The following is a 25,415-nucleotide window of genomic DNA, read 5'->3' on the forward strand; positions in this document are numbered from 1 at the left end:
GTCACGCAGCGAGATCTCGCGATAGCCGCCAGGGGCGCCCCTCGGAGGGGCGGTGGAGGAGGGCGGTGCGAGGAGGCCGCAGGTGAGTCGCGGCCGGGGGGGGCGCCACCTGCGGCCCCCGCTCCAGCCTCTGCCCACGCGCCCCAGCCCATCCGGGCAGCCAATGGGAGCCTTGGCCACGGTCTCTTCCCATTGGCCAGCTGCCTGGCATGCAAATGAGTCCCGACGTCACTTCCTGGGATAAATCGAGCGCCATTTTCTCTTTCTGGCTCTGGATGAGGAGCGGGCGGAGACGGGAGGGCGGGCACGGGGCGGCGGGCGCTGCGCGCAGGGGCTGAGCCGCGCTCGCGCCCGGGCGATGCCGCTGCTGCCGCGGCTGCCGCCGCCGCCGCCCTCGCGGCGCGCGGAGTGAGCGCGGTAGCCGGCGGCCAGGAGGCGGTGGCGGCGGAGGAGGAGCCGCGGGGCGGGGCGGCGGGCACGGCGGGGCGGCGGGCACGGCGCGGCGCGGGAGGGGCGCGGCGCGGCGGCCGAGGCGGCGGCGGCGGGGCCGGCGCTGCGAGGAGCGGGAGGCGGAGGCTGCGGCGCAGAGGTGCGCGGCGGGCAGGCGGCGGCGGCGGCGGCGCAGGAGCGGCGGCGCAGGAGCGGCGGCGGCGGGCTCCCCCTACAGCGCGGCCGGGTAGGTGCAGGCGGCGCGCAGCCGGCGGCGCCCGCAGGCGGCGCCCGCGCGCGGCCCGCCCCGAGGGGCGCGGGGAGGCGGTGGCTCCGCGCTCGGCTGTGCCCGCGGCGGGGGCGGGGCGGGGGCGTCGGAGGTGTGTACACTGCCTCACCGCCCGGCGGCGGCGGCGAGCGCCGGAGCGAACGTGCTCAGCGCCGCTTCCCCCGGCGGGTGGCGCAGCACGGTCCTCGGCGTCTTCGGAGGCGCCCTCGGCGCGGTACGGGGCTGTGGCGGGGTGCGCGCCGGGTTACCCCCCTGCTGCTCGGTGTGCGGCACACGGCGGTGGAAGAGGGACTTCCGGGTGTAGCGGGGCAGGAGAGCGGAGCTGGCGGGGGGAGGCTCGTCCGCCTCCCGTTTGTGGCACAGCCGGGACTGTTGCCTCGCAGCTGGGGCTTCGCGGACAGCTGCTGAGGAGCACGTTTTATTCTGTCCTGTGGCTACACTTCTGAAGTGATGGAGTATCTAAGGAACCAACTTGTGCAGCCTTTTTAGGCAGTCTGTGTTGTGACAGCTCTTAATTACTGCCTGGGCGATATGGATGCTTGAAATACTTCTCTTTATGGAAAGCTGTAATGTCCGTGTGGATAGCATACATGCAAAACTAGAAGTATAATGTTAATGGAAGCTAAAATTACATTAAATATTCATGTGATACTCCCATCAATGCATAAATTTTTGATAAAATAGAAACTATCTGAATACTGTAGACAAAACTTCTTTTGCTTCTGGCTTGCGTATGGAATGAAACATGTTTGACTCAACAACAATTCTGTTGTTGAGTGTTGTTGAGTCAGTTCATAGCTCTGTAATGTAAAATATTAGCATTTACCAGTTGAAAGGGAGATCTAGAAATGTGAAGTTTAGCTCTAACCAGTAAACAGTATTGAGGGGAGCTGGTTGGTTTCTGTAAGTCTTATATCATCAAAAATATAGGTTTCAACTCTTAAAAGTTGCAGGGCCACCCAACCTATATTCTAGAAACCTTAGTAGTCTTTTTAATAAACTTCTGGTTTAATCTTGAGCAAGAAAGGGGAATTTATTTAGAGCAACACTTAGACAAATAGTGTATAGTAAGTATACTGCATTTCTATTTATGGCTGTATTTACATAAGCTGTAGTAAGAGCAGTAATCCTATGGTTGACTCCATGAAACCTTTTTTAAGAAAGAATCAAAGATGACTTTTGGAAACAATGAAGAGGGCACAAACAATTTTATAATGCTGTCTGTTTTACCACTGGAAACTCCTTGATTTGGATTAGGTCTGGTTTATAGTTGGCTTGTGTTTAAACACTTTAATCCCTCAACTGAAACCTTGACACAGTTGTCATCTTCCATGGCTGTCCCCTTATTGGATTATTCAGGTTGTGGACTATCTGCTGCAGGATGTGGCTACCTTAAATGTCTCTTGAGTCATCCTAGGGTGACTAGTGCAGTGCAAATGCAGTTGTACTTCTTCCTAGGCTAGCCAGCCTCTTCATATGACTGGTCTTGCCCCCCACACGTGGGGCTGAGCCCTGCTGGGTTTGAGTAGACTCCACATAGAAGCTTAATCATCTGCTGGGTTTGACTTCTGGCTATTGCAAACTTCAAAGGGAGTCAACCTCAAGCTTCTTGAGCTTGATGGGGAATAGTCTTCTGTTCTAACTAATCTTGGATAATGGAGACTTGATTGTATATTAGTATTCGCTAATATATATAAAAAAAAGTTGTTTAACCCAAAGTAGTGATCCTTTGATTTTAAATTTACTTTGATTTGATTTTGTAGATAAGACACAGATTAATGTGCTGTATTTTTATTTATGTAACCACATACCTTAATGTTTTTTATATTCAGATATTGAATGATGTCCCTTTTGTGTTGGATTATATGACTCTTTTAACAGGTATGTGATTTATAGCCAAGAAAAGAGCAAAGTTCCTGTCTCTGTAAGACAGAGATCTGTACTTCCAAAGCCCTAAAAATTTCTGATTCTTCAAATGTTCAAAAAATCTTTTTTGTTTGCTTTAGATTTCTGTCAAATTCCACTTGGATAGAAATTGGAATTTAAGACGATAAAGTAGCATTATTTTGTTGACCACAACTACTGTTAGTATATTTTGATTAACTTATTTTTCTTCTATATTAAGCTTATTTTTAATTTACAACAAATATTAAGCAAGAGTAGTATCTATTCTAATCAATTGACTGTTTCTTCTTTCTAGGAATAACATTTTTCAAAGCTGTGAGCATCTAGAAATGTTGATAGGATGCTATATGCATTTCTCCCTCCAAAGGCTGGATAAGCATAGAAGGTACTAACATACTCCTAAACCCTGTAAGGTCCCTTTCAGAAGGCACAGATAGAAGTCCAGGGAACAGGACAGTCCATGCAGATACCCAGGTATGACTTCTCTGAGGCCTTGTATGCCTTTCAGAATGGTGCTTGGCCAAAACAAAACTAATCAGAGTAAAATACAGTATTGGTAAGCTGAGCTCATATTCTTCCAGCCAGTCCACCAGCATGCCTGTCCTTCTAGCTGCTGTCTTTGCCACTTAGTGTTTACATTCTTTAGTTTTTTGGAGCTAGTAGGTTACATGCTCTCATTTCATTTTCAAGAATGAAGCAGTTTTTCTTGTTTTGTCAACTACAATTGACATACGAACTTAAATGCCCGTATTGAAATGACAATAAAGACTCCTTTATTAGTATTGTCTACTCTAATCACTGAAATATAAATTGGCAAAGAAATTTTTGAAAATACTTCCCACCCAAGTATCGCAGAACCTGGAACAGTCTTTATAAAAATTCCTTCCACAGTTGTTTGCTATTCAGAGTTAAGTACTAGAAGAAAGGGTATAGAATAGGAAATGATTGAATTTCCAAAGCAGATAATACGGACAATTTTTTAAGCCTGTGATAATTTTTCCTGTTATAAGCAGTTCTGTGAGCAACAGACTAGTGAAGGCCAGCTTTCTATGAACATGTCTTGAAATCTAGCTTCTGTATAGATTATCAGATGCCAAAAAGGGTCACAGTACAATCTTTGTGAGGTATTTAATAGGGTTGCTATCCAGCTGCCTGTTTTGATGAAATTTCTAGGAACTTCTAAAGATCTCTAGTTGTGTGTCAGATTTTGTTGGATTTATTTCCATGCAGATGGAAGGCATGTTTTTGCATCTTCCATGCCCTCTCTCCATACCACCTTCATGTTTAATTTGATTGAACATGCTTAGTTTTCTTTAGTAAACTAAAACAGGATGGTTCTGACTTGATGTAAGGGAAATCTTCATTGTAAGGACTCTCCAGCATTGGAACAAATTGCTGAGAGAGCTTGTCCGATCTCTGTCCATGGAGGTTTTCAAGACCTGACTGGACAAGATGTTGAGTAATCTGGTTGCAATACATTGCTGACCCTGCTTTGAATAGAAGGTTGGACTTGGTGACCTCCTGAGGTCCCCTCCAATATGAATGAGTTTATTGTTAAGAAATAAGGCTGAAAGGAAGGCAGACGTGAGGTTTCCTTGTTCTGGTGTGTTTTTTTTTTTTTTTTCTCTCCACTTCCAAGAAGTGAAATATTAGTATTTTCAGAAGTAGAGAAATTATGGTCCAGTACAGTTACTTGGGGAACTAATAGTGTTTGCCTTTGACTTATAAGGCACTGTTCAGACTTTTATGTTGCTATTTAGTATTAAAATGCTACTGTATTATTGGATGGGGAAGAGTTGCGGTTGTGGTAGTATTTGAAATGCTGAACAATAGTTCCATGTTACATATGTTGCAGAAATGAAGTGAACCTTCAGTGTTACATAGAGCTCCAGGTGGGTATTTCATTATGGAGATAATATTTAATTCAACAGTATGTGTAGGAATAGATCGATGGATAAAATGCCACTGAGAAATGGTTGAACGAACTGTTTAGGATGGCTCACATAAACTGAGTTTGGCTTGGGGTATCAGCTGCTACAATAATTATCTTATTTTGCTAATGACCTGTTTTGGTTCTGTTTAAAAGGTGCTGCTTCTGAAAATTCAGTCAGTTATCAGTTTTTTTGAAGATACACTTAAAGTTTCGGAAAGTAGATAGAGAATTATCTTCTGGATGGCAAAGGTGATAAGAGGATTGAGACTCTTGAGCTAGGGTAACTGGCTTAATTTTGCTGCAGTGCTCTCGTGTTGAATATGCTTGCTAAAAATGGCATGTATACTAATGAAAGTTTCACCGTACTTACACATGGAAACAAAGTGCAAACCAAGGCTTGAAGAATATCCAAAATAAAAGAGAAATAAATTAGTAGTAAAAAATAGATGGATAATAAACTGTTAATCAGAGTATCAAACTGAAGGCTTGAGGAAATGAGCTTAGAATGCTGAAATTTCTTGACTCTTTTGATAAGGCCTTGCTGGTCTAATGGATATAGAGTATGTTAGCTGAATAACATTGTGCCCTGCTCCCAAGCAGTTTATTTAAAGACATGATACAGACACATGCATCTTTTTGGACTGAAGACAAGCTACTTGAAAACTGGAAAATAAGTCATCTTCCTTCAGGATTCTTCATTTTGTTTCATGTTTGTCTTTTTTCCTCCTGGATTAATGACTTTCATTTCAGAATGGTTGCTGGTTAAGAAAACACTGAAATACATGGATGTGACATACTGTACTACTTTTGTAGACTAATTTTCTGTTTTGTGAGATAGACTTGCCTCAAGAAGTGACTGCTGCATCTTCTTCAGTAGAATCAGAGTATCAGTTAAAGGACTGAGGTGGAAGAACTGTTTCCAGTGGAACCTAATGTATTGAACCACATCTCCTTCTGTCTGACCTGAGCATGATGGCATCCTGTCGGCTCTCTCTTTATCTGCATTGGACCATGGGGTTGGTGCACATAACATAGAGGGCTGATCATAAAAACATAACCACAGAGATGATACGAATTCCCAGTTGACTTCAATTTAAAAAAATACTTGACTTCTTTATTTTACTGCTTGGATTTTGATAGTACAATGCCAGAATAGTTACTGTGATTTATTCCATTCTGTATAGGTTCCTCTTCTAGACCTATCCCAATGGTATCAGAATGTCTTCCAGACTTTTTACCAATAAAAAAGAGTAGAAACCAAGACTAGCATCTGTCAAATGGGGCTCCCTCTCCATTTCTGTCTACACGCCTTTCCTTTGGGGGGAGAAGAAGAGGAGAATAGCATGTGAGTTCTTTGACTTTAATTAAAAAAAGCTCATAATGTTTTGTGCATAAATTAACATGCTTTGCTTTTTTTTTGTGCTGGGTTATGGCATACAGAGTGGAAAAAAGTATCTTTCTGCTTTTTGCAAGGCTTAGCTTGTAGCATCTTCTAGCTTCTGTGGGAGGGTATTTTACAACCTGGACTATTTACAAGAAAGTCTGGCTTTTGAAGGGCGAGACTTCATTTTGACAATGAACATCTCTCTTGTTTGGAGAAGCAGAGCTTTTCAAGACATTCAGAACCATCAGGGCTGAAGTACTGTTTTTTGTTAAGCCTTTTCCTGGATGGATGAATTGTTTAGAAATAAGGACTGAGGTCTTTTAGACTCTATTGGGTCCTCAGTGAACTATTTACGAACAAAGAAATAGCTGAGAAGCTCCCAGTGACCTCTTTGCAACAGAACTACTCCTCACTCTTTCTGTGCCCATTTAAGTTTCTTAAGTCTTAAGCATTTCAGTCTAATTGCATTTTGCAGTAATCTAGGGAGGAGGTGATAAAGGCACATACTTTTAAAGATGAACCCATGGCTATGGCTTATGATGCCCTAGGAGCTGTAGATACACAGATGACAGCCCAACTGTATGGGGAATTCAGTGTTGGAAGCACTAAGCTCTTCAGGAGGGTGTGTTCTGGTGGGCCAAGACACTGTACAACAACCCCTCAAATAGATGACCCACAGTGGATATTCTGTCTTTCTGGAATCTAGCTTAAGTCTTTTTCCTTTTCTGTCTGTTGAACTCCCTGCTATTGCAGCCTGCTGTAGGGGATAGGAAGTAAATCCAAAGAATGGAGCTACACACACTCTCCAGCTGAGGGGACCTGAAGATATAAGAGTGTTTCAGAAATTTGTCCCACTTCAGCATATTTAGCTATCACTGCTATACAGTTGTATTTTCTAATTATCTATTTTTTGCTTGTTTGAATGGCATTAATCTTCCTGTAGTCTGTTTTGTGCCAGAGCCAGTATCTGCTTGCAGCAGCAGGAACTTTTGCAAGAAGTAAAAATTTTGCTAGTGATCACATTTAGAGTGTGTGTATGTGTATATATGACAAGAAGTCAAACTATGAGAGGCTTCTCATCCTGGTAGTGTAACATTCAAAGTGAAAGGTGTTGATATTCATCCTTGCTAAATGAAATGATAGTTATTTTTTGAATAGAACTTCATAAAATTCTAATATACAGCTTTTCTTGCTAAAAGCGCAAAAAACAGTATAGCTACCATATAGACAGGAAGAGATCTGAAAGAAGAAACTTGAAAGCTTTTTGTTTTGATGGGAGAGAAGAAGTTTAAAGGATTTTTTTTTTTTTTTGCCCCCCAAATCAGCTTCTGTTTCCTTGAAGAGCAAGGAAGTGATCTAATTAGAAATATTAATGAGACCAGTTCTTTGCTTTAAGGCTTTTGCTTTTTCTTATTGAAGAATGTATTTTCATGAATTGCATTTTTTGTTTTAATACTGTTAAATGTGAGTGCTTGTATTCAAATATTCCATCACATTATTTTTATATTTCTTTTTTCAGGAAAAGTGCAAAATGTTTCAAATTCCTGTTCAAAATCTTGATAATATCAGGAAGGCTCGAAAAAAGGTGAAGGGCATTCTTGTGGATATTGGGCTTGACAGCTGCAGGGAATTGTTGAAGGTAAAGCATTCAAGTAATGTAAAACATCTGAAATTTGCATTTTAAGCCTTTGAAAAAACTTTCACTGTTTATCTATGATGTTCCTCTACCAGAGATATTTATGATGAGGTAAAGGAAAGAAAACTGTCTTTACTTGAAGAATTGCTCAAGTCTGACAATATTTATATACTAGGGGTGGAAGTTCGAGTTTCCGGCAACATTATGTGCTAAAACACTGTTTCTCAACAAGATGTGTTATAGATGGTGCTGCATACTCTCTGCTAGTAATATTTCAGCAAAAGGAAACACTACAGCTTCAGGTAAAACGCTATTAATAAAATGTTACCTGTCCGCAGCATTTTTTTTTCCCTTTTAAACTCATGAGCAAATGAAGATTTGAATCTACTCAAAGAGATTAAATGCTCTCCCTTGACTTATCAAGGGGAAATCTCTGAAGGATGTACAAACTGTCAGCATTTATACAAAACAAAAAGCAATGAGATCTAGTAATCTTGTTTCAGGCCTTTAAAACTGATTCCAGGAAGAATACTAGATTTGGCTCATTGAGTTGTAGTTCAGTTCTATTTCTTAAAGTACGTGCAAGTGCACTGAGGTGATGAAGATGAACCTAGTACCATCATGGTCACTTTCTGGAGAAAGTAGTGTGAAACAAGCAAGAAGAATTTACACCAGCAGACTGGACAACCTGATACCAGAGAAGTGCAAGCATAGTAACATGCTTTCAGTGACTAAACAGGCTTTAAGCCAGCCCTTGCACAGGCTCTTTTGTCTGCTCAGTATGGTCATGACTTCGTGCAAGGGCTTGGATCAGTTCTGTGTAATGGTACTGGAGGAAAAAAAAAGTCTCTAGGTTGGCATTGTTTCTTGTGGTAACACTCTTGGTTATTGTAATTAACAATGTTTAATTATACTTAATACATTGAAATAAGTATCATGAGAGCACAGAAAGGTGTATTTGTGTAATAATTTCCATATCTTCATTATTCTTATTTTGCATATTGTATTTAGAGCTCTAAGCAGGAAGTTTTTCTGTCTTGACCCTTGAAAGTAAAAATGCTTTGATGATGCTAGTTTTCTTACTATGAAACTGATTGAAGCAGTGAAGTCCAACTTCTTGTTTGAACTATGGGGCTTAATGGTGAATAAAGTAGTCTTTAAAAAGAAAGACACAAACAAAAAAACCCCCAGTAAACATGTTCATTTTGAAATAAGCTATGGGAAGTATGGGCCAAAACCCCAATATTTTAGTTTATTGTAAATAACTTCTGTCAACCAAGTTCATTACTTAAAATTGGTAATCTGGGGCTACTTGGGTGTGACTTTAACAGTAAGAATAATGGGTTTTAGAACTTAATTTACAGGTGTCTCCTATGAGTCTTTTTTTTTGGTAGAATAGTGTGTCTGATGTCTAATAGGTAAGAACATGCTCAGTTGAATTTTTTTTCTCTAATATCAAGGTGGATTTCTGGACATGGTGCTCTTGAGGCAGGACAACTAAGTAATGGTATGAAATAATACAATTTGACTTGATCAGCTATTTGAGCTTAAGATCAGTCTTAAACTGTTCTAATAAGACATAGTAATAGTGGTTTATGAGGAAGGAGAAGAAATTTCACAGGTAGCTATCATTCCTTTGTAGCTTGGAGACCAAAAGGATTAGGTTGGAGGCTAAAAGTTCTTAATTGGTCTCTGCTAGGAAGAAAACATAAGCTTTTTGTAACTACTGGTTTGGTTCTCAAAATATCAATATTAAGTACACTTAAACTGTAATGTCAGAGGGATTCCTTTGGCAAACTACTTAGCTTGTCAAGCATACTGGCATCTTTAATGTAAGCTTTCATTTAGACTGGCCATTTTAATCTTTTTGTCCTAGAAAATAGTGATGATTCAGAAGAAAAACAGTTCTCAGTTTTAAAATATTGTTTTTATGCTTTAGAAATACCCACAGTGCATCATGATTAATCAGGGTTCTTGGAGGTTTTTATTCCCTTGTCACCTCTTCTTCATCATGTTTTCCCTTCCCTCCCTAAAATAAGAAATCTGGGAAGAGTATAACCAGTTTAACCAATCAAAGCTTTATTCTGGGCTATCAGTGTTGATTTCTGCTGAAAGTAAAAGCTTGAAATGGGCCACTTGGCACTGACTACATCCCCATGATAAGAATGGTTATCTATCTTTACCAGTGAATATTTTTCTGTACAAAATAGGTGTTTTGGCAAAATAGATCTAGACCTACCATGAGCATCCATTACCTTTTGAGTGTAGGAAACTGGAGATCTAGTCTAGGGCCTAGGGGCCTCTCAGTGGTGGAGAGATCCAGGAAAAGTTTTGTTGTTGTCCTGTGGTGTTTTTTTGTTTTGTTAATGGACCGTGGAATTCACTTTCAGCGAGTTTGGCTGAAGGCTGTTAGTCTGGAGTCCTCTTCACTCTTGAGAGAGAAAATGTTGTACGAAAAGCACCGTATTCTTTAAGGCTGTGGGATTTCTCTTGCTCTGTGCAATGGTTCTTTTTAAGGTCATGTATTTTTAGGACTAAGTTTAACGACAAACAGATAAGAGATAAGTCCCCCCTCCCATATTGATTACAATGGAAGGGGTTTCTTTTTGCCCAGAGTTCTTCAAGGTTTTCCTTGGGGAAACTTCCAGGTTGAAGAAGCTAGAAAATCTATTACAGCCTTGGCTACGTTTCTGTAAACTGCTTTAAAAAAAAAAAAGCCCCCAAAACCATTGTATTTCTTTTGAATCAAACTGTAACTTTCTGGTCCATTGTAGTCTATTGCTCAGATCACAGCAATGTTCAGATTCACACTACATAGACAAGAGCTGAGTGTAAACAGAGCCTGTTAAAGGCTTGTGTATTTGACTGCAACAAGATTTGTTTCCTTTAAATATATATATTTATATATATAAAATACATATTTTAAATATATATAATATATATAAAAATATATATATATATTTGTTGCTCTGTACCCTAGGTTGCTTGTATTCCTCTCAAATACTGAGCTGGATTTTTTTTGACTGCAAACTGTTAGGTTTACTGGAAAAAAATAAAAACTCCTCTTGAAGATGAGTTAATCTTGAACAGTTTTCATTACCTATTTCTGCTGTTTGAATGGATTCTGGTGTGGAGCTGAAAACATCTCAGTCTTTCAAAGCATCATGCAGGACTGTTTAGATAAGAGGGCTTTGGGGAAAGAAAGGAAACGGGAAAGGAGAAGTGATGCTAGTTACCAGTGGGGATTAAACCTGTATTCATAGCCTAAGTTTCATGTACGATGTTTGTATAATGTGCTGTTGAAGTTGGTCTAAGGTCTTTAGAAGTACGGGTCTCAGAAAATAGAGAGGAACTTAAGCTTTTTAGAGTATTAACTGACTGGCTTGGAGAACTTCAAATGCTCTTTAGTGGAATTGGTTAGAAGGATGTTAGTTTGTTTGCCCTCTAACGGTTGGTGCAGACACAACTGTAATACTGCTTTTACAGCTTGAAAGAAATACTGTTTCCTTAAATAAGCTTCTGGGAATGCCTTTGCAAGTAAAAGCATAGTGATAGCATAAAACTTAATACTAAAACCTGTTGCAAAATTATATGTAGTGCAAGTTAAGAAACGGAAGTAAATGCTGAAATGCTGTAGATTTAGGAGGAAGAAAGTAGAGGGAGAAAGAATTTTCCAGTGTTCATTGAACTCTGCTAGAAGCAACTGAAATAATGTAGGATGGAAAATACTAACACTATTTTGAGTAAAAGAAGTGTTCAGAATTTCGGTGGTGTAACATGAGGCAGTAATGTGAGCTGGTATTTGAGGTAAAATAAATAAGGGACAAAGAAGCAATTTCTCTAAACTGAGTTTTGAGACCAATTGGTGAATACTGTGCAGACCTTCCCTTCGTGTGTTTTGGGGGTCCCCCCACCCTGCTCTGTATTCAGACTATGTTTTGTATTCAAAGCAGACCTACAAAAGCAGACTGTATGTCTTGTTTTCTGGTTTTCTTTCAGAATCTTAAAAGTTTTGACCCAGACGAAAAATACTTTTTCAACACTTCATGGAGTGATGTCTCTCTTTGGGATTCTGTGGGCAAAAGGAAGGTATGTATATCTGTGTCAGAAAGTGTGGGCAGACATGTATGAGGAATTCTTACTTAACATTTTCAGAAGTCCTGATAACTAAAAAACACTTTTTTTTTTTTTTTTTTTTTTTAATAGCTTTAAAATTTGCTTTCTAAATACTGCTTGCAAGGGAATAATGTTTTGTTGCCTCTGTTTTCTTTGCTTTCATGATGCTGGTAATAAGGACTATATTATGCTGTTGGGAGTCTTTAAAGATACAACCTTGCACATTGGTATTCCAGGTGTCACATTAATTTTCTCCCTTTCTGGCATCATCTAATGTGTGGTCTTAACACACTCCTGTATACAGTGTGCTTTTTGTTTCATTGGAAAGCTGAAAATCTAATTGGATAGATGTGAGTAGATTAAGCATAAATAATCGTTAGTGGCTTGGAACTGGGTTTCATTGAAAAACACCCTTTAGTTAAACTTGTGGATGCGAAACAGCTTTTACTTTTTGTGTGGCTGGAATGTTTGAAGCTAGAATCTGCAAGAAAAGCAGGGTTGAGATGAACAAAACAAAGTATCTATTAGAAACTCTCTGGAATACAAAATTATAAATATTGTAACTAAAGGATAGGGAAATATCCAGAAGAAAGGGTAGTCTTTTCTGAATCTTGCAGAAAAGCCTCATGGCTCCTGACTGCTTCCATAAGGAAGGCCTGTCAACATCCTGTAAACAGTAGTGGGCCCAGTTTTGCAGTTGGGGGTGGTGGTGGTGGAAATAACTGTTTAGGATAGCCTGGTGTTTTGTCAGTTTTTTGCCAAACTCTGATTTTTAGTAGCATGTCCCCCTCCCCACAGAGCCTTAGTCTGCTTTGTCTCCTAGTTCTCCTTTCCTGACCCTGGGTTTGTGTGTTGTAAGGCAATGAAGGCACTGAAGGCTCATTGTTCACATGCGCTTGTGGATGAAAGGGTCAAATGTGACTTGTGTTTCTGTAGAAGTTCCTGTCTAACCTCTTATCACGACCTCGGATAAGGCTTGTAGTTACCTTCAGTCAGACTGCTTTTAGTTTTGGTGAATGGATTAAATCCTGTTAATGGTGATGACAGGTCTCCAGGCTCCAGTCAGCATATTATCTGGGCTCTAACCTTGCAATTTTTTTTTTTCCTCTGTTTCTTCTCCCTTCTTACTAAAGACTGAAATATTCACTCTTGGGAGATCTTCCATGTTAGATGAACAAGGGAAATTTCCCCCCACCCCTTCAGACATGGGACAGGGAAGAGGAAGGTGAAGACAGAGTAAACAAGCTTCCTGTCTAAAACCTAAATTGTGTTGTGTGTTTTTTCTTTTTCTTTTTGCCCTCTTTCCACAGTCCGTTAAGAAAAATGGTTCCCTCTTACAGTGAAAATGGAAAAGAATTACAAATCATCTGCTAGAGAAAGAATCTTCTTTCATCCCTATTGCCTATAAATACAAGGCAGTTGTATTCATGAATAAAAACTGATTCCTTGCCAGGAGAGAGAAATACAGATCTTATCCTGGTTCAGATAGTCAGCATGAATATAGTAGTTATATCTGTACAGAAGCCAGCATTAGAATCTGATCTGCTAAACCTCACTGCAAATATCGTAATGTGCTACTGTGCTACTGATTTGCCAAGTGATACCTCTTCAATACTAAGTTTCTTCTTACCCATTTGTTTAAACAACCTTTGTTCCTTGATTTGTATCATTCACTTGTCTTGGTGCTGCCTAGATTTGGGAGAAAAGAAATTGGTTCTTCAGGGTGTTCTATTCTAAAGTTGTTACAATAAGGAAAAAGAGCTGTTTGAGCTGCAACAGAAACTCAGTGGGCTGGAGAGAATTTCTGTTTAGATTACTCTGTGGTTTCTACCATCAGTACTATTCTTATGGAGACTTCAGTAATATTGGAAGAACTAGAGTTTTTAGAGGCTGTGTCTTTCTGCTTGTCTCTAGGTTATGGGGAATGTAAGACTGCAGAATGGAAAGTGTTACTGTGTCCAGGGGTGTGTTCTGTTGGAGTGGGGCTAATTGATTTTTGTTTTTTTTCTTAATACCTCTAATGAGCCTGTCTGGGTTCCATTTGTACAGTTTAGTGTTGTGCTGGTCAAACTATGCTGTGACAGTTCAGTTTTCCTAAGTGAATTAGAATTCTTGTTTTGACAAACTTTTAGGTAACTGAGATGCCATTAACAGAAGACTGAACAGTAGCATTTGCAAACATGAGAAGCAGCTTAGACCTGTGTGCAAGCAGAACATGACCAAATGATTAAGGTGTCTATGTGGAAGAGCTCTATTTCATAAATGGTCAAAGTAGCAAACTTCTGTCATGATTCTGTCATCTAAAACAGATTTCTTTTTTCTTTTCCTGAAGTTTCATGTCACTTATACCTCCATCAAAAAATAAACAAATCTTCTAAAAAGGCACGAAGAAATATTTCCCTAAGTCCTACCAGTATGCATTTACTGGGGTCAATTTCTTGGTATATTGCAATGTTTTTAAAAAGTAAAAACATTTTTTACTTCAGAATAGTAAATTAATTCAGCACTTGGATCATTTACTTGTGAAGTGTTTTCACGGCCTTTAACAATTATATGTACTTAATAAGGTACTTTTTCTTGCTACCAAATCTGGATAATATAAATCTTGACAGTACATTAAACTATGATATAGGTTTGCAGGGACAAAAAGACACAAACCAGAAATGAACAGCAAAAATGATTATTAAGTTTGATCGTTTTGTGTAAGAAACAGTAAAATGTGAAGAGGGTGTGGGCCCAGTATAGGAAAATAAATGAGCTTTTCTGAGCCTGTGACAGCCAATAACAAAGCAGTCACACTGTTTGTCACCTGAGTTCTTCAGAAGTAAGGCTAGCGAGGTGCAGCTTTTAATAATACTTCATTTGCTTCATTAGTTCAGTTTCAGTGGTCTTCCTCTGCTCCCCATACTCAACATAAGATGAAACTTCTGGTTTGCTCTGGTGCTGTTTGCTAGTAGGCAAGACCAGACACCTAAAGAAGAGTGTAAGAGTAGGAAGTAACATAATGGTACTTTTCCAGTGTACTTCTCACTAGCTGTAGACAGATAGTGGCATTATCTGATCTAAATCTAACCTTCAAATTCAAAAGGTATAATCTGGACACTGCTTTAGTACTGCTAGGTAGGTGATCTTTATGGCTATATGAAATGACAAAACAAATAGCTGCACAAATTTATGCTACAGTTTTTCCTAATGTGCCTATGGACATGTATGTGGGTGGTCTAGCTAGGCTGGATGCTGTGGTGGTGGAACAGCTTGCTGTTCTTTTTGGATGGTGTTTTGTAAGTGATGACTGGCAGATGTCAGTAAGGTGTAATTCACATTTGAAGGAACAGACACATTCCACTAGATGTTTGAGTGTGCAGATTTGTCACTTGGATGTTGTTGTCACTGGTTTTGTAGTTTCTGGCAGAAATCAGGATTAACTTCCTAGCAAGCTCATAAGAAAAATAGTTGACAGGGCTACTGTTTTTTTTCTTTTTCTGGAGAGAGCAAATAATGTTCATATGGATATGAAAAGTAATGCTTTCAAGAGACAAGTGAGGAAGAAAACCACAGTTTAGTGGTTTAATGGAAGATGGCTAGGTTTATTTTTACACAGTAAAAAAGTTTTTCTTGAATTCTGAGAAGAATCCACATACTTAGAAATGAGTATGCAAGTAAATTTCTTAAAGAAATTACAGTACTGGGATATCCAGTATATTGAGATACTCAGAAGAGGTTATTACTACTTTAGCTTTCTCTTTCCCTTACTAATCTGGCTCTTAAGTTTTTTGTGACTTTGCTGGCAGAGATGCTTTTTAAAAGCTTTCAGTGAAGGAGAGGGTATTGAAATATTCAAAAAAAACCCTTCCCTTCTGTCCCTTTTCCTCCAGTAGATAGGAGGTGGCACTGTTACCTATTAATTTAAATTTTAAAAGCTTCATACTAGAAGGGCTGCTACTCCTAATTGCTAAGGTTTCACTTCTAGGTACTGTGGTATACAAATTCTTCTTAGCTTGTTCTGTGATTGATTTCCCCTTCTTAAAATTGGCTTCCTAATTACCTGAACTGGGTTAGAACAGAACCCACTCGGGGCTTCTTAATAAATTAATAGAAGCAAAAAGGGCACAAATGTTTCTTCCTTTTTAAGTATGTCATCTTTAAGTCTGCTTTTCAAAAACAGGTCTCCATGAAACTGAGAAGATATATGCTATACATCCAGTGAAGGCATTTTTGACAGGTGACAGTGCAGACTTATTTTCAAACGGATAACAGGGGTTTAGAAACTGGCAGTTTCTAAGTGGATGTTTTTGTTTTGTTTGCAGAGATACAGAACAAAGCCATACTGCTGTAGCTTTTGCAAGTTCTCTTCAAAATTGCTTACTTCATTCAAGAATCACTTGCACCGTTACCATGAAGATGAAATGGACCAGGAGTTGGTGGTTCCTTGCCCAAAATGTGCATTTGCTTCTGATCCCAAAATAGTGGGAAAACATATCCGGATGTTTCATTCATCTAATAAGAGAATACAGAACTATACAGTCAGCATTTTGGATGGCATGAAACAATTTAGGAGTGACATCATAAACTTTACATGTCTAAAATGTCACTTTACAGACACATTATATTACAATATGAAGAAACACGTGCTGTTGAACCATTTTCAAAACCTAATAAGTACCTATTTTGGCCAGAGACCTGATGAAAGTGAAGAGAATTCTGTTGAGCACTACTGTAAAAAGTGTAATGCTTCTGCAAACAGCCAAGATTCTTTAATGTATCATGTCTTGACAGCTGAAACCCACAGAGACCTGGAGAACAAGCTTCGGTCTGTGATTTCAGAACATATTAAGAAACCAGGACTTGTGAAACAAATGCATATTGCTCCGAAGCCTCCCCCAGCTATGGCTGCTCCATCTTCAGGGCCAGCCACTGCCCCAGCAGGTTCCATTACGGCGCCGGCTTGCATCCAGCTTGCATTTCCACAGAATAATCAGAACCAGACTGTGGTGCAGGCAAAAGCAGTTCAAAACACAGTCAGATCACTGACTGTTCCAAGTGCCTCTGGTAGCCTTCCACATACAACTTCTGCTCCAGTTGTTACTGCGTCACATGTTACTCTTGTATCTAGTAATCTTCCTGTAGGTCAGAATACTGTTAATATTCAGCCGTCAGCATCGCAGCCTATCATTGTTTCCCATAGACTCCCTCTTAATCAGCCTGTCAGGGCTGGGGCTATTCCTCTTAATCATTCTGTTGGGACCCTGAATAGAACTGTGGCCCCTGCAGTTCTTCCACTTAGTCAACCTGTCAGGCCTGGGCTCTTTCCTATTAATCAGCCTGTTGGTACTATAAATAGTCCAGTTGCGGCTGGACCTCTACCTATTGCTCAACCTGTTAGCCCTGTAAATCAGCCGGTTGCACCAGGAGTCCTCCCTGTAAATCAGCCCGTTGCACCGGGAGTTCTCTCTGTGAACCAATCGCTTGGGAATGTGAATAGACCCATTGGTCCCAGAGTCCTTCCTGTGGCCCAGACGGTTGCCTCAGGGGTTCTCCAGCTTAATCAGCCTGTTGCATCTGGAGTTGTTCCTGTTAGACAGACTGTTAGGCCTGGGTTTCTTCAGCTTAATCAACCTGTTGCTCCAGGAGTTATCCCTGTAAATCAGCCAGTTAGACCTGCCGTTTCTCAAAACACAGCTTTTCTGACTGCAGGTCCTATACTTAGACAGTTGATTCCAACTGGTAAGCAGGTTAATGGGATACCTACGTACACGCTTGCTCCAGTTTCAGTTACTTTGCCTGTGCCTCCTGGTGGTGGTGTAGCAACTGTTACACCACCACAAGTGCCCTTCCAGCTAATGCAGTCTGGGACGGTAACTCAATTATCTCAGTCACCGGCTAGTGCACCCTCTCCTCCAGTGCTTGTAACATCTCAGAATATATCTTTGCAGGCTTCCCCACCTGCTCCTGAAACGAGCCAGGCTATCAAACAGGCTAAACAATGGAAGACTTGCCCTGTTTGCAATGAGCTTTTCCCATCAAATGTCTACCAGGTGCACATGGAGGTGGCTCACAAACATGGTGAAATAAAAATGGAGGAAAACCTGGAACCTGACAAACTTGCAGCTTGTGCACCCTTTCTAAGGTGGATGACAGAAAAGACTGTCCGGTGTTTCTCTTGTAAATGTTTTCTGTGCGAGGAAGAGCTTATGAAACATCTCTTGATGCATGGTTTAGCTTGCTTGTTTTGCACACTTACTTTCCATGACTTAAAAAGCCTTGTGGAGCACAATAAAACTACACATAATGGGAAAAAGAAACTACATGCAGATTACAGCAACAGAGGATTTCAGCTAGATAATGATGCTCAGGGTGACCTTGTATTTCCACACTTTGATTTCAGTACAGTGTTACCAAAAGAAGACATTGGTGAAAAAGAAGTACATCTGGCAGTGCTTGCTGGAGTAAATTCAAGGACGCTTGTTCCTGTTTACATCAAAGTGAAACCTCAAACAGTGGAAGTGAACAATAGATGCAACAAAAAAGTGTTAACGTGTCCCTTTTGTTTTGGTACCTTTGTTAGTAAAGAAGCCTATGAAATGCATTTGAAAGAGAGACATCATATAATGCCAACTGTACATACAATTTTAAAGTCTCCTGCTTTCAAGTGCATCCACTGCTGTGGAGTGTACACTGGAAATATGACTCTGACAGCTATTGCTGTACATTTGCTCCGTTGTAGAAGTGCTCCCAAAGACAGCAACTCAAGTGTGAAGATGCAGCTTGAGCGCACTGAGAAGAAAGAGCTACTGTTTGTGAATGGTGAAAAGCATGATTCTGTGATGCTTAAAAGAAAACAATCTGATACCTGCTTTGTTGCAGAAGACCAAAGGAATAAAGAACAGCAGCCTCAAACCTTAAGTACTGGCATAGCTCTATCTTCAGAAAAAGAAGTGAATTCAGGGGTAGTGCCTTTCAAGCGACAAAAGACTAATACTAGGACTGAGATGAAGAAACTTTTTTCTAGTGAGGATCTTCGCATTCTAGCAGTAGATCCTAAACAGTATGAACACAATTCATATGAGGCTCAAAAACTGTTTTTGACAGATTACTTTCACAAGAGGCCATATCCTACTAAAAAAGAAATGGAGTTGCTATCCTCACTGCTATATGCATCAAAAATTGATGTTGCATCCTTCTTTGGAAAAAGGAGGAATATATGCTTAAAGGCGATAAAAAACCACAAACCATCTGTGCTGCTGGGTTTCAGTGTGTCTGAATTAAAAAATATTAAGCACAGTTTGAATTTAAAAGATGAACCATTAAATATGTAAGATGGTTTTTAAAACAACTAAAAGCAATCCATAATTGCATACTTAACAGTTTAGCAATTTATTGTATTTGAGTTATTTGTTTTAACTTGCAGACTGGCCTGTTGAAGGGTTACAGTAGTATAAAGGTCTCGTTCAGTTGTGACTGTTATTGTGAAAAGCACACGTAGTTGTGTATTTGAAAAAGCTAAGACCTTCAGATATACACTTCTGGAATTTGTTTTAGCTTTTTACATCTTCTGGAGTAGATTTTTTGTTTTGTTTTGTGTTTTTTCCCTTCTTCCCCTTCAGCCTCCCATTAGACTTTTTATACCACCATATAAAACGTTTGTTCTGTTAAAAACAAATTTTATTTTTTTCTGCAATGTCAACACCTTTTTTTAAATAATAAAATGTATAATGTTGGTTAAAACACTGAGGTAAACTAGATGGAAAAAACATCTATTTGATTATTTGTGTTTTTTAACTCCTATTTTTTTTGTTTTTTTTTCTATTTTCTTTTTATCTACTGAAGAAAGTGATTGTAGCCTTTATATTCCCCCCTCCCCCCCCAATTTTGGATGCGCTGGTAGCAATAAAATACTTGGCAGTCTTTTCTTTTCTTTTTTTTTTTCCTGATCATAATACCTTTGCCAGTTAAATCTGATGACTTGTAATATCTAACTAGCACTAATATGGTGGGCATTCTGGTAGGGGCAGGAGAAGGCCTTTTAAACTGTTATAGTAACTGACTTGAAATGGCTGTGTTTATTATCTGTTAAATAGGTCTTGCTAAACAGAAGTGTTAACTCCTTTTGTTGGTGTTGAAACCTGGTTGTTTAAATATCTGTTGTTCAAAGCAGTAGCATTGGTTCTTATTTCAAAAAGCAAAAACGCTTTGGAGAGTGTCAGATTGCTTTGATATGTGGAATATGTGACTTTCATGCACATACCTTCTCTGTAGAAGCCCTATCCAATAATCACTGACGTTTGGTGGAAATATTTATATAATTTTAATTGATGTTGCATAAGGTGGTAACAGCCAGTGCTCCATAACAAATTAGTTATATGGTTTGAACTCTTCTCTGAGTCAGACAGCATACAGAAACTGGAGCTGGATGAATTGGTAGTGTTAACACTTTCAACTGTTGGTTACCTGAACCAATGATACTCATACACAGATGACGAATTTTTACTGCCGTTACAGAAAGTCTAAGAATTGTATAAAAACGGAGTAGATGATCTTGTTCAGTGCAAACTCACATCCCTATTATGGATTACATCCAAAATTGCCACTTACAAAAACTTAGTCAAAAAGTTAATTTGAGTTGGAGAACAAACTGTGTAAGTTACTGATGGCCATAATCAGGCCTTGTTTAGTACTGTTCCTTTTTTCTGATTGTTTGGTTTCGGTTGGTTTGTAAATATTGCCTCCAAAATTCATTAATAGATGGTTAACACTTGTAATAAGCAACCTATAATATATATTCATTTTTCTTCCTGCTCTTCCTCCTGCTTCCCATAACCATCTCCCCTAGAAGAAGAAAGGAGACTGTTCTATCAGTTAACTTGTGCCAGCGTTACAAGGAAAGGGTAATGCGCCCAAGCTTCTCTTTTTTTTTTTTCTTTTTAAGTAGTAAACATACTTTTGTCCTATGCAATAGAGGTTTTAAAAGCAGATAAAGATTTTGTTGTTGTTTCTGAAAGGACACGATGTTTGTAACAGACTTTGCCTGTTCATCTGAGGTTCTATACACTATTCAAAATTTTATTTTGGATACAACCTTGATATTTTCATATTGATCACTTCAAAGAATTTTGATGTGCATGTAATGTCTAGTGACCTAAACTGAGAGAATCTGCTATTTGGTAAAGCTTAGTCATTTAATACCAGTGTTGAACTAACATAATCACCTTTATGGGATTCCCCCTCCCTCCCCAAAAGTGACATTGAGAAAGAAGCAGTGTATTCCTATAGTCTAATAGTAGCTCATTACTCATTCATTGATTTTTTTTTTTTTTTTTTAATCAAAATTGTGAGTTGGTTTGTGAACCAATTTAGAGAGCTCTTAGGAACTTTTAAAAATTCTTAATCTAGATATTGTGAGCCATATTTTCTCTGGAGTAGTCCTGCTGGTATCAGGGAAATTCCAGTAGGGAGGAATTGGGCAATTTACGATGAACATTTAAGGATTGGTCTTAAGATAACAGAGCACTTCTTGGAGTGGGGAGCTGGGAAGTCATAGCAGAGTTGATCCTTGCTTTGAGCACCAAGGAAGCAGTCTGGTCTTACCAGTTTTCCTATATACTGTCCAGTGGTGATGTTAAGCGTTTTATCTATTGGACTCTGATTTCACGGTTTCAAATAAACCAGGTTTCTAACTTAGGTGTGTGTGCAAATGATTACACGTTCTCCCCCCCATCCCCCCCACCCCCGCTTTTTTAATATTCAACGGACTTGATAGGAAAGTTTCTTTGGGTGCAGAAAGCCTATTAAAAGACACAAAAGGAAAATAAGGCCTAAAACCTAGATCCAGATCCTTTAGGTAGACCTTAAAAAATGCATGCATGAAGTAGTGCATTACAGTAGTCTCTAGTATTATCACAAGTACTGATATCTGCATATTTTCTTATAAATTGATATCCATAAATCTTCACGCTAATTTGCTATTGCTAAATGCTCCAGTACTCATTAAATGAGGACTGTCAAAATGGACAAAAAAACAGGTGGATTTTGAAATGTGAAAAAAGCAATTGAGGAATAAAAACACCTGTGAAACAGTATGGTTATGGTTTCAGAAAAGCCAAAGCAACTGAAAAAAGCCAAGATAAATTAGTGGCCATACCTAAAATAGGCTTTTCCTGTAGGCATCTTAAGTGGGAAATCATTGGTTAGAAAGGGTTAGTCTGGAAACATACTGCTGCCGCTCTCTAGGAATACTTCTGGGCTCCCTAGCACTTCTGTAATGAAAGGTTCTAACACTCCTGGTCTCTCCTGTTGGGGCAAAATACAAATCTACCAAATGAGCTGCCTTCTCTGCAGCAGACTTTCTGAACTCAAGTCCTTGAGCATGTGGAGGAGGCTCTGGTCCACTTTAAGAGAAGTCCTGTTGGGAAGAGTTGGTTCACAGGGCGACAGCAGCAAGTATTTGTTCCTTCTGGAGATAAAAAAAATTACCTTTTATGTCTTCTGCTTCTATAATTTATTGGTCTGGAGAAGTGTTTGGGAAATATTTTGTTGTGGTGTCTTGAGTTTTACAGCAGAAAAATTACATTTGTGAAACAGTGTGAAAGTTTATTATTTCAATGGGTAATAGGAAAGATTATTACTGTAATGTTACTTGGTCATGTCTCTTCTGTATACGTTCATGTGCTGGGGTTTAAGTTAATACTGTTTTGGGAAACTGACTTTATATTTTTGGAGGTGGACAAAAACCCAACACCCTTGTGGTTGATTTTCAGTACTGTAGTTCTTGTGTCGAATACTGAACAGTTTATAGCATCAAACTTCTTTCCTTCACTGTTTTAAATTGTTGAGCAAAGTTTAGGGGACTGTTTAAGCACCTGTTAAACATAATTTCAGATGTGCAACTCTAACAGATACCTCTGTAAAATTATTATTCTGCTGTACCCAGCTGTGCCATTTACAAACATATATTTGTCAAAACTTAACTCTGGGTGCATTCTTCTGGGAAAAATATTTGAAGTAGCAAAGCAAGGATACACACTGGAGAAAAGAATTGCAGTCTGATAGCAAGAAAAACAGACCAAAACCCCTCCAAAAACGAGCATAACTTATTTTAAAGGTCAGAAGAACTTTTACTCCTTCCCCTGCAAAATGTATATGAAAAGGACAAAGTGAAGGTAATAATGAATGAAGTGGAACTTGGTGTTGCTGCACTTGAACTCTGACCTAACAGCTCGCTTTAGTGCCTGGGTATCTAATTTCTAGTTTCTGCTGCTCTGGGGTTCTGACAGGCAAGTTGCAACTGTGACTCTGTTTCCCTTTCTGTTTATGTACCGGAGGCCAAAAGATGTATAATGTAGTTCTTTGCTTTGAACTTGTGTGAATTTAACATTCAAAGTTAGAAGGGCCACAATGAGGGGTGTGCGTACTGTACTGTTCTACATGTGTGAGAAGAATGTGATTTTGTAAATATCAGGAACATAAACTGGATACCCATCTTCTAATTCCACATAAACTGTATAACTTATACATAACTGTATAATGTATTAGCATGGTATTTTACCTAGTGGCATCTTGAAGAGCACTTAGGTATTTAATTCATACTAGCATCAGGAGAAGGTAGAGGCCTCAGCTCTCTGAAAATATATGGATTGTTTTTATTTTGGCTACCTGTCTGTTAAATGGGAATAATAGCAGTTCTCACTATCATAGTGTATGAAATAGATGAGTATTTTAAAGACAGTATTGCCAGTCTGCTGTATGCATGACCATTTATGAGATCAGATTCTTTCTTATAAGTGCAATAGTGGCTCCATTTGATCCTGTAATGATCAATAGAGCTAAAAGCATAAGGTGGGCTGGTCAATAATGATCCTGCCTGTAGCACCCTGTATTAGCAGAGACAGAAGGCAAAGCGTGGATCCCATAGGTGGTACAGCTGCATCTGCTGTTGCTTGGTTTGCTGCTTCTGGAGTAGAGTTCCTTTAAGATAGTTCTTGGGACTGATCTTATTTATTAATTTTATTGATATTTACTGCTTCCTGGGTGTCTTGGGATAATCTGGTCTCCTGGAGAAGAACAGGAGATAATCTCATGATAGTTGTAAATGTACCAGTTCTTTGCACATTAGATGAATTGATATGAAAAATGTGAGTGCATTAACTAAACTTGTTAATGAAGATAAGCTGTCAGACAACATGAGTTTAGAGAAGAATCTGTATTATATTTGAAGAACTTGCATGCTAGGATTTTAATGCAACAGCATTATGGTTAGGGACTTTTGATGTCAGCTATTATTTTTTATCAGTTAGAAATATGAGAGGAAAAGTAAGTGTAGCTGGTGGCTCAGTCCCCTGCCATCAGTGTGACATGGCTGTGAAGGTGACACAGGCCAGGCACTTCCAGGGGACAGGAAGAAATGGCTGCTGGAACTGAATGGTGCTTTGAGGCCTCACCTGAAGTATTCAGTCTGACTATCAGTTTACTGTACAGTCATCCTTGCGAGGAAAGAGGAATTCAACTTGGTAGATGCAGAGAAGGGTTGTGACCTTAGTCAGCTTGTGACCAAGCTGAAGACTCAAGAATTTCCCATGTTTTAACCTAATGAAACAAAAGCTAACATGATTTATTAGGAGAAATACATAAGGGGGGGAGGTAGTGTAGATTGGCCTACTTTACCATTGCTAGTTAAGATAAATGGTAATGTTACCACATAGGTAAACAATGACCACAAGTGCATTCAGAGCAAGAGCACAAGGAAAAACAAACCTCACTTCCAGCAGGGCAGTGACATTCTGAAGCAGTGAGTGTGGTTCAGGCAAAAAATCCAATTCTGAGAAGGACATGAAATGTTTTAGTTTTTGAAAGGAGATAAGTGAGATGGCTGCATGCAATAGAAAGGGGCTGCTCGCCTTCTGCTCTAGGCCCTTGCTTTCTGTGTTTCTAGAGATGAATGCTTCCAACAATGGGATCTGCAGGCAAAACGGCAGCTCTTTAAAACTGAACAAAAGACCTCTCCTGAAGGCGGAGCTGCTTGACAGTCTTTCTAGTGCTACCATCCAAGCCAAAGATCAGTACAACTTATGACCATACTTTGAGGTCTAATTTTTTGCATTTCATATATTGGTATGCAAGTCAGGAAATCTGCAGAGGATGTCCGAGATGTAGCGTGACAGGTCAGAAAGTGACAGAAGAAATCAGCTGATAGCAAACATAGCACAATGTGATGCCTAGTAGAAATGATTGCCTTCTAACACCTGCAAAAAAGATCTAGCCTGGATGCTGACCTGAGTGTCCAGCCAAGAGGACAGAAAGCTTGCTATGGTGAAGACATGCAGCCTCATTTCACCTGAGCTGGAGTGGGAGCTCCCAATAAGAAAAACTCTGGGGCGGATGGTTGTTTCAGGTTAACTTTCAAAACCATCTAAGTGAGGGCGTGGGGTAACGGATATTGCTGGCTTTCTCCTTCTGGGATGTATTTGGAAGAGCTTGGATTTTTGCTGAACATGGTCTTTATTTGAGGCAACTGAGAAACAGCTCACTGTGTGACTGGTGACTGTGTGAAGAGGGTCTGTGTGTGTCTGTGTGGTGGTAGGTGCTGGTAACAGTTTTGCAGAATTAGTCCACAGTGGTGAGAGCTCCTGTCACTTCAGGGAGAGTAGTGAAAGTTACTGGAAAGCTTAAGCAGGAAAAACCTAAGGGGGAAATCCTCTACTGCTTCCTGGGTGTCTTATGATAGTCTGGT

At 39.7% G+C, this 25,415-nt stretch overlaps 2 protein-coding genes across 16 annotated transcripts in view; one reads left to right on the top strand and one right to left on the bottom strand.

Moving 5' to 3' along the window:
• Window positions 1-21,370, top strand: ADNP2 (ADNP homeobox 2). 13 transcript variants are annotated; one of them, XM_064506921.1, is made up of 7 exons: window positions 18-82; window positions 2,551-3,097; window positions 4,479-4,515; window positions 5,395-5,901; window positions 7,460-7,579; window positions 11,576-11,665; window positions 16,000-21,370. In XM_064506921.1, exons 5-7 carry the CDS (start codon window positions 7,472-7,474, stop codon window positions 19,006-19,008), a joined length of 3,207 nt encoding a protein of 1,068 aa, XP_064362991.1. In that variant the 5' UTR covers window positions 18-82; window positions 2,551-3,097; window positions 4,479-4,515; window positions 5,395-5,901; window positions 7,460-7,471; the 3' UTR covers window positions 19,009-21,370. The 13 variants fall into 13 exon arrangements, with proteins under 13 accessions (XP_064362993.1, XP_064362991.1, XP_064362989.1 ...); XM_064506919.1 differs by lacking the exon at window positions 18-82 and adding an exon at window positions 205-676 and having other exon boundaries at window positions 2,551-2,599; window positions 2,919-5,901; XM_064506922.1 differs by lacking the exons at window positions 18-82; window positions 4,479-4,515 and adding an exon at window positions 205-676 and having other exon boundaries at window positions 2,551-2,599.
• BLOC1S4 (biogenesis of lysosomal organelles complex 1 subunit 4) overlaps window positions 14,363-25,415 on the bottom strand; it is a 24,575-nt gene continuing 13,522 nt past the window's right edge. The window contains exon 5 of one of the 3 annotated variants that reach the window (XM_064506935.1): window positions 14,363-14,663. In XM_064506935.1, the coding sequence (XP_064363005.1) occupies window positions 14,643-14,663 (21 nt within the window). In that variant the 3' untranslated portion in view covers window positions 14,363-14,642. Of the gene's footprint in view, window positions 14,664-19,475; window positions 22,143-23,425; window positions 23,740-25,415 lie in introns of those variants that run through there. The other 2 variants (XM_064506934.1, XM_064506931.1) reach the window with 2 other exon arrangements.

Source organism: Dromaius novaehollandiae, chromosome 2 (genome assembly GCF_036370855.1).
Source record: "Dromaius novaehollandiae isolate bDroNov1 chromosome 2, bDroNov1.hap1, whole genome shotgun sequence".
Lineage (NCBI taxonomy): Eukaryota > Metazoa > Chordata > Aves > Casuariiformes > Dromaiidae > Dromaius > Dromaius novaehollandiae.

Bases quoted from the DNA above. Each gene is read 5' to 3' on its own strand.
- ADNP2 (XM_064506923.1), top strand. From the start codon at position 7,472: ATGTTTCAAATTCCTGTTCAAAATCTTGATAATATCAGGAAGGCTCGA. The intron at 7,580-11,575 runs GTAAAGCATTCA...GTTTTCTTTCAG, and splicing joins GCTGCAGGGAATTGTTGAAG to AATCTTAAAAGTTTTGACCC. The intron at 11,666-15,999 runs GTATGTATATCT...TTTTGTTTGCAG, and splicing joins ATTCTGTGGGCAAAAGGAAG to AGATACAGAACAAAGCCATA.